Raw genomic sequence first — 12,125 nt, 5'->3', positions numbered from 1 at the left:
TCCTCCCAGTGTTCCCAGTACAAATGCCAATAAACCAATACGGGACTGGTGCTGTTCCCGTCTCTTTATTTTGGGGCTGGAGGGGGGGGTCCCCAATTCCCCTCCCCCCTCCCAAATTCCTCCTCCCCAATTTCCGCCCCTCCCCCAACTCCTTGATTTTCCCCTTCCCCTCCTTCCCAGTGCTCCCAGTTCCGGACCATCAACCATTATGGGATGGAGCCCGAGGCCTCTCTCCGGGGGGGGCCCCGCTCCCCCCTTTTGGCCCCCCCCCGGGGGGGTGAGGGAGGGGCTGCCTCGGCTCTTTCCCTGCCCTTATCAAGATTTTGGGGAATGAGGATGGAATTTTTGAATTTTGGAATTTTTGCCCCCCCCCTCCCCCCCGCGATGACGTCACCCTGGGGGGGGTGTCCCTCCCCCCCACTCCCAGTGCTCCCAGTCCCGCAGGGCCTTTCCCAGTGCCACCAGTGCCCGCTGAACTGGTGCCGAGGTGTGCGGGGAACGCCCCCTCCCCAGAATTCGGAGGGACCCCACAATTGGCATGGAGGTACCGGGGGGGGGAGGGGAGGGGGGGTCCCAGTCCTGCCTCAATCCCCCCCCTCACCCACCCAGACCACCCCCCCTTGGCTCCTCCCTCCCAGTCCCCCCAGCCGCCCCAAAGCCCCCGTAGCCCCTCAGCCCCCTTTAACCCGCCCCCAAGTTTAACCCCCCCCCACCCCCACCCCGGACACCCCCAGAGCCCCCAGCCCCCCTTTAACCCTTCCCTGCACCCTCATTCCCCCCCCCTTTAACACCCCCTGCCCTCCAGACACCTTTGGGCACCCCCAGATCCCCATTTACCCCCTGTGACACCCCCAGACTCCAATTTACCTCCCATGAGACCCCCACACTGAGACCCCCATTTGGCCCCCGTGCACCCCCATTTATCCCCTAGAGCCCATTTATCCTCATTTACCCCCCATGACCCCCCAGACCCCCTTTATGACGCCCCAGATCCCATTTACCCCTCCAGACCCCATTTAGGCCCCCCACTCACCTCTGTAGGACCCCCCCCAGACCCCATTTCCCCCTGAGACCCCACTGACCCCCCATTATGACCCCCAGACTTTATTTAAACCAAATTCCCCCCTGGCCCCCATTATGACACCCCCAGACCCCGTTACCCCCACAGACCCCATTTCCCCCGACCCCCTTTTACCCCATTTCCCCCCTACACCCCCATTATGACCCCCAGACCCATTTCTCCCCCACTGACCCCATTTCCTCCCCCGACTCAATTTCCCCCTCGCATTTCCCCCATTCCCCCCCAGATCCCATTTCCCCCTCAAGACCCCCCCCAGACCCATTTCCTCCCCATTTTCCCTCACTGACTCCCCATTTCCACCCCTTTCCCCCCATTTCCACCCCAGACCCCCATTATGACACCCCCAGACCCATTTCCTCCCCATTCACCCCCAGTTCCCCCTCCCAGACCCCATTTCCTCCCCATTGCCCCCCATTATGACCCCCCAGACCCCATTTACCCCCATTCCCCCCCACTTCCTCCCCATTTCCCCCCCAGACCCCCATTTGTCCCCCCTGACCCCATTTCCTCCCTATTTCACCCCCCATTTACCCCCAATTTACCTCCCCAGATCCCATTATGACACCCCCAGACTCAATTTCTCCCCCCCAGACCAAATTTCTCACTCCATTTCCCTCCTGTGATACCCCCAGACCCCATTTCTCCCCCATTTCTGCCCCCCAGACCCCCCTTATGACACCCCCAGACCCATTTCCTCCTCATTAGCCCCCATTTCGCCTCCATTTCCACCCCCTAGATTCCCATTATGACACCCCCAGACTCAATTTCTCCCCCGCAGACCCCATTTCTCCCCAATTTCCCCTCCATTTCTCTGCCTAGGTCCCCATTACGACGCCCCCAGTCCCATTTCCCCCCATTAGCCCCCATTTCCCCCCATCATGACACCCCCAGACTCAATTTCGTTCCTCCCAGACCCCATTTTCCCCCATTTTCCCCCCAGACGACCCCCCGGTCACTCCCGCTCCCCGCCGGGACGCGGCTCTGGCTGTGGCTGAAGTCTCCGTCCTGTCCCTCCTCCTCCTCCTCGCCGTCACCAGCAAGTGCTGGTGCTGCTGGTCCTGCGCCCCCTCCCCTTCACCCCCAGACCCATTTACCCCCCCCTTCGCTCCCATTTCCACCCCCCAGACTCCCCTTATGACACCCCCAGACTCCATTTACCCCCCATTAGCCCCCATTTCCCCCCCATTTCCACCCCTAGACTCCCATTACGACACCCCTAGATTCAATTTCTTCCCCATTCCCCCCATTTCCTCCCCATTATGACACCCCCAGACCAAATTTCCCCCTCCCCAGACCCCATTTCTCTCCCCTAGACCCCATTTCTCCCCCATTTTCCCCCCCTTGAGCCCCATTATGACACCCCCAGACCCATTTCCTCCCCACTCACCCCCATTTCCCTCTCCCCAGACCCCATTTCCCCCCATTATGACACCCCCAGACCCATTTCCTCCCCACTCACCCCCATTTCCCCCTCCCCAGACCCCATTTCCCCCCATTATGACACCCCCAGACCCATTTCCTCCCCACTCACCCCCATTTCCCCCTCCCCAGACCCCATTTCCCCCCATTATGACACCCCCAGACCCATTTCCCCCCCTTTCCCCCCCCCCCAGACGCCCCCCGGTCACTCCCGCGCCCCCCCGGGACACTGCCCTGGCTGTCGCGGAGATCCCGCTGCTTTCCCTCCTCCTCCTCCTCGCCGTGTGCAGCAGCTCCCGGTGCTGTTCGCCCTGTGCCCCCTCCCCGCGTCCCCCGAGCCCCCGGGCAGCCCCCACGGACCCCCATTGACCTCCCTAGGACCCCAATATGACACCCCCAGACTCAATTTCTTCCCCCAGACCCCATTTTTCTCCCATTTACCCCCATTCCCCCCCATTATGACGCCCCCAGACCCATTTACCTCCCATTTTCTCCCCATTTTCCCCTCTGCTGACCCCATTTCCCCCCATTATGACGCCCCCAGACCCAATTTCTTCTCCCCCAGACCCCATTTACTCCCCATTTCCCCTTCTGTGACACCCCCAGACCCCCATTATGACGCCCCCAGACCGCATTTCTCCTTCCATTTACCCCCTCTGACACCCCCAGACCTAATTTAACCCCCATTTCTCCCCCCCAGACCCAATTTTCCCCCCATTAGCCCCCATTTCCACCCCCTAGACCTCCCATTATGACACTCCCAAACCCCATTTCTCCCCTCGGACCCTCCTTTATGACTCCCCAGACCCATTTATCCCCCAATTTCAGCCGCTAGACGCCCATTATGGCACCTCCAGACTCAATTTCTTCCCCCCCAGACCCTTTTCCCCCTCATTTTCTCCCAGTTCTCCCCCCTAGACCAAGTTTTTCTCCCCGTTTCCCTCCCTTATGATCCCATTTCCACGCCCTAGACCCCCATTATGACACCTCCAGACCCAATTTTCTCCCCATTTTTCCCCCCAGACGCCCCCCCCCCGGTCACTCCCGCTCCCCCCGGGACGCGGCTCTGGCTGTGGCTGAAGTCTCGGTGCTCTCCCTCCTCTTCCTCCTGGCTGTCACCAGCAACCTCCTGGTGCTGTTCGCGCTCCGCCCCGCTCCCCGCGCCCCCGGGCAGCCCCCATTGACTCCCACTGACCCCCCTAGAGCCCCGTTATGACACCCCCAGACTCTATTTCTTCCCCCCAGACCCCATTTACCCCCATTTATCCCTGTTATGAGACCCCCAGGCTCAGTTTCTCCGCCCCAGACCAAATTTCTCACTCCATTTCCCTCCTGTGATACCCCCAGACCCCATTTCTCCCCCATTTCTGCCCCCTAGAACCCCATTATGACGACCTCAGACCCATTTCCCCCCCATTTATCCTCCATTCCCCCCCCATTTCCCCCCATTATGACACCTCCAGACCAAATTTTCTCCCCATTTTCCCTCCCAGACGCCCCCCCCGGTCACTCCCGCTCCCCCCCGGGACGCGGCTCTGGCTGTGGCTGAAGTCTCGGTGCTCTCCCTCCTCTTCCTCCTGGCTGTCACCAGCAACCTCCTGGTGCTGTTCGCGCTCCGCCCCGCTCCCCGCGCCCCCCGCGCCCCCGGGCAGCCCCCGGCCCGCCCGGCGCGGCCGCTCCGCCGCTACCTGCGGCACCTGAGTCTGGCGGACCTGGCGGCGGCGGCGGGGCTGGTGCTGCCGCAGCTGCTGTGGGACCTCACGGACCGGTTCCGCGGCCCGGACCCGCTCTGCCGCCTCACCAAGTACCTGCAGGGCGTCGCCATGTTCGCCTCGGCATACGTGGCCGTGGCCATGGCGTGGGACCGGCACCGGGCCATCTGCCGGCCCTTGGGGACAGCGCGGGGGACAGCGAGGGACAGAGAGGGGAGCGGGTGGAGGTGGGGCAGGGGGAAGGGGGACACTGGGAGGGCTGGGGACGTGGCGAGGGACACTGGGGACACCAGGACACGGGGACACTCCGGGTGCTGGAGGTGGGGCAGGGGGCAGGGGGACACCGGGGATAGCGCTGGGGGCACTGCTGGGGACAGTGGGGACACCCAGGGAGGGACACGGAAACAAACAGGGGGACATGGGGACACTGGGGTCACCAGGACATGGAGACAAACTGGGGGACACGGGGACAACAAGGGACATTGGGGACACCGGGATGAGAGGTCACTCCAGGTGCTGGAGGTTGGGCTGGGGACACAGGGACATTGGGAGGACTGGAGACACTGGGGACACTGGGGACACTGGGAATGGAAGACACGAGGATACTGGGATACCGGGACAGTCCAGGGGCTGGAAGTGGGGACAGAGAGGGCCCGGGGGTGCTGGGAGTGGGGTGTGGGGACACTGGGGACATGGGGACAATGGGGACACTGGAAGTGAGGTGCAGGGACATGGGGATACTGGGGACACTGGATACACCGAGAGGGGGACACGGAGACAAACTGGGAGACACGGGGATACTGGGGACACTGGGGGCATTGGGAATGGTGTACAGGGACATGGGGACACTGGGGACACCCGAGGAGGGACATGGAGACAAACAGGGGACACGGGGACACTGGGGGTGAACTGTGGGGACATGGGGACACTGGGGGTGAGCTGTGGGGACATGGGGACACTAGGAGTGGCAGGGGCTGGGGGTGGCAGCGGAAGGGGATTGGGGACAGCAGGGGCACCAGAGATGGGGACGCACGGGGACAGGAAGGTGGGGACACTGGGGACAGTGGGAGTGGCACAGGGGGACATTCAGGGTGCTGGGGATGGGGACACAGGGACACTGGTGACACCAGGGGTGGGACACAGGGAGCCAAGGGGTGCTGGGGGTGGGGACACAGGGACAGCGGCAGGGACACGGGGGCACAGGGACGCAGGGACACCTGGGATGGCACCTGGGAACCGGCCGGTGGCTGGGGACACGGGGACAGCGCTGGGGACAGCACTGGGGACAGCAGGGACAGTGGGGACAGCAGGGACGGCACCACTGCTATGTCCCGCCTGTGCCCCCCAGGGCCCTGTGCCACCCCAGTGTCCCCAACCCTCCATGTCACTCCAATGTCCCCAACCATCCACATCACCCCGGTGCCACCAAGTCCCAATGGCACTCCAGTGTCCCTCCGTGTGTCCCCAATGCCACCAAGTCCCAATGGCAGCCCAATGTCCTTCCATGTCACCCCAATGTCCCACTGTGTCACCCCAGTGTCTCCAAGCCCCAATGGCACCCCAATGTCCCACCGTGTGTCCCCAGTGTCCCTCCATGCCACCCCAATGTCCCACTGTGTCACCCCAATGTCCCTAAGCCCCAAAGACACCCCAAAGTTCTTCCATGTCACCCCAGTGCCACCAAGTCCCAATGGCAGCCCGATGTCCCACCATGTCACCCCAATGTACCTCTGTGTCACCCCAGTGCCGCCAAGTCCCAATGACAGTCCAATGTCCCTCCGTGTGTCCCCAATGTCCCCATCACCCCCCTTGTCACCCCAGATGCCCACCAGGTGCCTGTCACAGGCCACCCTGGGGGGTTCCTGGGCCACCACGGGGATGTCCGGGGCCACCATGGGGGGGTCCTGGGCTGCCATGGGGGTCTCTGGGACCACCATGAAGAGGAACCAGGCCAGCACGGGGGTCCCTCAACCCACTCCAGATGGGGACTCTGGGGCCACCACAGCAGAGTCCGGGGCCACCCCAGCTGGATCTGAGGCCACCACGACAGGGCCTGGGGCCACCATGCAGGACTACAGGACCACCACAGAGGGGACTGGGACCACCATGAAGAGGAACCGGGCCAGCACGGGGGTGCCTCAATCCACCCCTGCTGGGGACTCTGGGGCCACCACGGAGGGGTCCGGGGCCACTACAGCTGGATCTGGAGCCACCATAGGGGACTCTGGGACCACCACAGAGGGGACCAAGACCACCATGAAGAGGAACCGGGCCACTACGGGGGTCCCTCAACCCACTCCAGATGGGGACTCTGGGGCCACCACGGCTGGATCCGGTGCCACCAGGCGGTGGTGGCGGGTGGCAGCGGGCCAGGCTCGCTCGGTTCTGTCCCGGTTCCGCTCGGTTCTGTCCCGGTTCCGCCGCCGCTGGGACGCTCTGGCCACGGCCTGGGCCCTAGCTCTGCTCTTCGGGCTGCCCCAGGTCGGCATCTTCGGGCAGCGCGAGGTGGGCCCGGGCGAGAGCGACTGCTGGGCGGCGTTCGCGCAGCCCTGGGGAGCCCGCGCCTATGTCACCTGGGTGGCGCTGGCCGTGCTGGTGGCACCGGCCGTGCTGCTCGGGGTCCTGCTGGTGGCCGTGGCTCGGGCGCTCCGAGGATCCCCCGGCGGTCCTGGCGGGCTCGGCCGGGCCCGCGCCAAGAGCCACCGCATGGCCGTGGTGGTGCTGGGAGTGTTCGTGCTCTGCTGGACGCCCTTCTTCTGCGCCCAGCTCTGGGCTGTGTGGGACCCCCGGGCACCCACGGAAGGTGAGAGGGGACAGGGGACACTGACAGGGTGGGGACACAGGGACATGGATGGGGACAGGGACATGGGGACACTGGGAGTGTTGGTGCTCTGCTGGACGCCCTTCTTCTGCGCCCAGCTCTGGGCCGTGTGGGACCCCCGGGCACCCACGGAAGGTGAGAGGGGACAGGGGACACAGGGACATGGGGACATGGATGGGAACACTGGGAGTGTTGGTGCTCTGCTGGACGCCCTTCTTCTGTGCCCAGCTCTGGGCTGTGTGGGACCCCCAAGCGCCCCAGGAAGGTGAGAGGGGACAGGGACATGGGGACAAGGGTGGGGACACAGGGACATGGGGACAGGGACAGAGACATGGGGACATGAGGACACTGGGAGTGTTCGTGCTCTGCTGGACGCCCTTCTTCTGCGCCCAGCTCTGGGCTGTGTGGGACCCCCGAGTGCCGCGGGAAGGTGAGAGGGGACAGGGACAGGACGGGGACATGGGGACGGGGGTCACAAGGACAGGGACATGGGGACACGGATGGGAACATGGGGACAGGGGGATAGGGGACACAGGGACATGGGGACAGTTTGTGCTCTGCTGGACGCCCTTCTTCTGTGCCCAGCTCTGGGCCATGTGGGACCCACAGGTGCCCCAGGAAGGTGAGAGGGGACACGGGGAAAAGAGTGGGGACATGGGGACATGGACAGGAACATGGGGTCACAGGGACATGGGGACACAGGGGCATGGGGACACAGGGGCATGGGGACAGTTAGTGCTCTGCTGGACACCCTTCTTCTGTGCCCAGCTCTGGGCAGTCTGGGATCCCCCGAGTGCCCCGGGAAGGTGAGAGGGGACATGGGGACATATGGGGACAGGGACACGGGGACAAGGGTGGGGACATGGGGTCATGGGGACAGGAGGATGGGGTGGTGGGGACACAGGGACACGGGGACACAGGGACAGGGAGTTATGGGGACAGGGGGACATGGGGATGGGATCACAGGGACAGGGTGGGGACATGGGGACAGGGGGACAGGGGACATAGGGACAGGAGTGGGGACATGGGGACACAGGGACGGGGGTTACAGGGACAGGGGACACAGGGACATGGCGACAGGGTCACAGGGACAGGGGACATGGGGACAGGGTTGGGGTGGGGACATGGGGATGTTGGGGACAGAGAGGTGGGGCACACGAGGACAGGGTCACAGGGACTGGGGGGCAGAGGGATGTGATGGGCATGGGCGAATGGGGACGGGGGACGTGGGGGTGTGGGGGACAGGGAGAAGGTGACCGGGACACAATGATGGGGACATAGGGATGGGGTTGGAGATGTGGGGGACATGGGAATGGGGCCATGGGGGTGACAGGGCCAGGGGGTGACAGGGCCAGGGGGACGGTGACAGGGCCAGGGGGACTCTAGGGACAGCCAAGGGTGACCCCGATATTTTCCCATGCCTGGCTGGGCTCTGGCTGGGGGTGAGTGGATGTCCCGCTCCTGGGGGTGTCCCCAGATGTCCCCAACTGTCCCCATGTGTCCCCAGGGCCCGCGTTCACCATCCTGATGCTCCTGGCCAGCCTGACCAGCTGCACCAACCCCTGGATCTCGGCCGCCTTCAGCACCAGCCTGGCCCGGGCCATGGGCAGGCTCCTGTGTCCCTGCCGCCATCGTGGGGACACCGGGGTGACATCGGTGACACCGGGTGATGCAGGGTGACACAGGGCTATGGCCCGCCTGCTGTGTCCCTGCTGCCACCACGGGGACACCAGGTGACATCGGTGACACCGAGTGACACTGGGTCACACAGGGCCATGGCCCGAGTGCTATGTCCCTGCTGTCACCGCCGCAGTGACACCGGGTGATGCTGGGTCACATGGGGTGACACGAGGTGACACAGGGTGACACAGGGTAACAGGGCCCTGGCTCATCGCCTGTGTCCCTGCTGCTGCTGCTGCTCAGGTCACATGGGGTAACAGGAGTGACACAGTGTGACATGAGGTGACACAAAGGCCTGAACGAGGATGGGGCTCACACTGGTGACTTGTGTGACACGAGGACACGCAAGGGACACACAGGGGGACATGGGGACACACGGGGGGGTCTTGTGTCACTTGAGAGGCTCGTGTCACACAGTGGGGGTCACTCGAGTGTCACACGGTGGGGGTGGCACAGTGGGGGTCACATGAGTGTCACATGGGGGTCACTCCAGTGTCACAAGGGGTCACTCCAGGGTCATTGTTGGGGTCACACAAGGACCGAAATCTTGCACTGGGGAGGGGTCGCACGAGGATTGGGGCTCTGGGGGCGGGGCTTGCACGAGTGGGTGGGGCTTGCACGAGGGGCCACACCTGAGCCTCGTGTAAGGGACAGGGGGACACTCCTGGGGACATAAGGGGAGGGCCAACCTCCCCCGCTCTGTGGAAAGCCAATCACCAATAAAGCAGATTATTTTCCTGATTTTTTTTTTGTGGGACACAGGAGATAAATAAAGAAGCCCAGGAGATAAATACAGGTAGCCCCAAAATCAAAAGAAATTGGCTAAAAAAAGAAAAAAAAAACCCAAAAATGGAGAGAAATCAGCCCAAAAGAGAGAGAAAAGGGGGTAGATCCCCAAAATAGAAATCAGCCCAAAAAGGTGGGGAAGGATCCCAAAATAAAGTGTAATTAGCCCAAAAAGAGGGGAAAAAAGGAGGGGGAAATCCCCAAAATTGAAGGCATCAGCCCAAAAAGTGGGAAAGATGCCAAAAATCAAAAGAAATCAGCCCAGAAAGTGCGAAAAAGGAGGAAAAGATCCCAAAAAATGTGAGAAATCAGCCCAAAATGGAAGGAAGATCCTCCAAAAAGGGAAGAAATCAGCCCCAAAATGGGAGAAAGACCCCAAAATAAAGAGAAATCAGCCCAAAATTGGGGAAAGCGGACCCTAAAAATTGAGAAAAATCAGCCCAAAAAGGGACAAAGGATCCCAAAAATAGAAATAAATCAGCCCTAAAAAGGGGAAAGATCCCAAAATAGAGAGGAATCAACCCAGAAAGAGCTAAAAAAGGGGGAACTGTCCCAAAAATCAAAGAGGAATTGCGAAGGCCAGCAGGTGGCCTGGAAGCCTCACAGTCGCGAGTAACCCTGACCATAACTCAACCAGTCTCTGCCGTTAAAGGAGAAGAAATCAATGTTAATATTAATTAAAATAACAACAACAAAAAGACCTCCCCTCCAAAAAAAAAAACAAAACAAACCCCCCCCCCCAAAAAAGCCCCACCCAAACTAAAACTACCAGCAGCAAAATAAACAAGCAAAAACCCCAGAAACCCAAACCCTCACCCAGCTCCAGAGGTGAAACATGATAAACACGTTAAACATGATAAACCTGGCCCCAGTGAGGTTTTGGGGTGTCAGATGTCTCTGCCTCATCCCCCACTGGTGCTGGCACTCCATGCTGGCCTTGCTCGTCCTGCTGCTCTTCAAAATGCTGCTTATTGAATGCAAAATGGAGTTTATTGTATACAAAATGCAGTTCATTGTATGCAAAACTGAATTTATTGTATAAAAAAATGCAGTTTATTGCATACAAAATCCTGCTTATTGTATATAAAATGCAGTTTATTGCGTACTAAATGCCATTTATTGTATACAGACTACAGTTTACTGTATACAAAATGCTATTTATTGTATACAAAGTACTGCTTATTGTGTACAAAATGCAGTTTATGTACACAAAGTGTTGTTTATTGTATACAAAATGCAGTTTATTGTATACAAAATGCTTAATATTTAATATAAAATGCAGTTTATTGTATACAAAATGTTGCTCGTTGTATACAAAAGGCTGTTTATTCCATACAAATTGCAGTTTATTGTATACAAAGCACTGCTTATTGTATACAAACTGCTGCTTATTGTATGCAAAATGCTGCTATTGAATACATAATGCAGTTTATTGTATACAAAATGTCAGTTGTTTGTCGTGGTTTGACTGGAAATGGGACATCTGGGATATGTTGTTTTTGCTGTAGTCATCAATGGGTGGTCGGATTTTAAGATGAGCATGTGGTTTGACCAGTGGAGTATTGTATCCGCCTCTTGAGACTAAAACCCAAGGAGTTAAAAGCAGGGCTCTTGTCCTTCAGAGCTCTCTTTGGATTTCTGGCGTGAAGGAGTTGGGTCTCCCTCCCCCGGCCCAGTTGCTGGCTGGGCTGGGGGAGGGGAAAGCCACGTGGCCCATCTACGGTAGGCCCGGATTCGGTGGAAGGGTGGGGGAGCATCGAGCGACCTGTTTATCCCCCCCGCCCCCCTTTTTGGAGACAGAGAGAATGCAGCCTGTGCTTGAACTGTTACCTTGAAACATGATATCATGTGCCGGCAGCACGGCTGAGAGGAGAAGGGGGAGGCAGCGAGCAGTCCAGCTGCCCGGGAGAGCTCTTAACCCTTGTGGATAGTGAGAACTTCACGGAACATTACCTTTCCTAGGAAAGGGATAAGAGTGGAGGATGAAGGAAGGAACAGGCCAGTAAGGGGGTCTGGCAAAGAGAAAGAGAGATGTTGAAGGAATGGGGGAAGATGGAGTGGCAATTTTTGCTGGACTCTTTTGTTGTAGATCCATGGACGGTTTCCTGGTGATACAGAGGCTGCATTGCAGGGGGAAGCGGAGGCTCGGAGCCAAGAGTGTTTGGTGTTGAGACCCCTCGGCCCCAGGGGGTGTAGAAGAAATGGGGGGGACAAAGGTCCCAGAGATGAGAGTGTGCTCTGCTTGGAACGAGATGAGGCATTCTTAAAAGGCCCACCCTGAAAGCAGGCCTCTGCCCCATCCCATGCCTGGTGGTGAGAGCACCTTGGCATGGAAAGGAGATGTCATGAGACAGCAGGACTCCGGGCGGTGTGCTAATTGTGACAAGAAGTCCGTGGCACAAGGAAGGACTCTGTCTACTCTTCATGAGCGGAAGATTTGATTTTCTAAAGGGTGGTGCCAGACCGAGTGTGGATAATTTTGGGAAATGAATTGTACTGGGATCTGGAGGAGGAGGGGGAAGTGGTTCTGTGTAGTTTTCATTCTCTTTGTGTTTCCTTTTTTTTTGTGTGTGTAGTTTAGTAATTGTGTGTGTAGTTTAGTTAATAAACTTTTCTTTATGTTTAA

General features: G+C 59.5%; 1 protein-coding gene and 1 long non-coding RNA gene across 2 annotated transcripts; both read left to right on the top strand.

Moving 5' to 3' along the window:
• Positions 1-412: 412 nt before the first annotated feature.
• Positions 413-9,107, top strand: LOC134433411 (uncharacterized). Its single transcript, XM_063182262.1, has 4 exons — positions 413-544; positions 3,994-4,439; positions 5,223-7,015; positions 8,541-9,107. The coding sequence occupies exons 1-4, from the start codon at positions 539-541 to the stop codon at positions 8,711-8,713; spliced, it is 2,418 nt and encodes an 805-aa protein (XP_063038332.1). The 5' UTR covers positions 413-538; the 3' UTR covers positions 8,714-9,107.
• Positions 9,108-11,137: 2,030 nt separating this feature from the next.
• LOC134433435 (uncharacterized) lies at positions 11,138-12,125 on the top strand. Its single transcript, XR_010031556.1, has 2 exons — positions 11,138-11,221; positions 11,589-12,125. It is a non-coding gene; the product is annotated as an uncharacterized LOC134433435 (long non-coding RNA).

Source organism: Melospiza melodia, unplaced genomic scaffold (genome assembly GCF_035770615.1).
Source record: "Melospiza melodia melodia isolate bMelMel2 unplaced genomic scaffold, bMelMel2.pri scaffold_18, whole genome shotgun sequence".
In the NCBI taxonomy this organism is placed as follows: domain Eukaryota; kingdom Metazoa; phylum Chordata; class Aves; order Passeriformes; family Passerellidae; genus Melospiza; species Melospiza melodia.
Note: the sequence above shows the minus strand (reverse complement) of the source record. Positions and strands in the feature narration are given on the sequence as shown.

What these genes read in the sequence shown, in the direction of transcription:
- LOC134433411 (XM_063182262.1), top strand. An exon ending in AGAGAGGGGAGCGGGTGGAG is followed by an intron (nt 4,440 to 5,222) that starts GTGGGGCAGGGG and finishes TGGGGACAGCAG; the next exon opens with GGGCACCAGAGATGGGGACG. An exon ending in CCCCCGGGCACCCACGGAAG is followed by an intron (nt 7,016 to 8,540) that starts GTGAGAGGGGAC and finishes ATGTGTCCCCAG; the next exon opens with GGCCCGCGTTCACCATCCTG.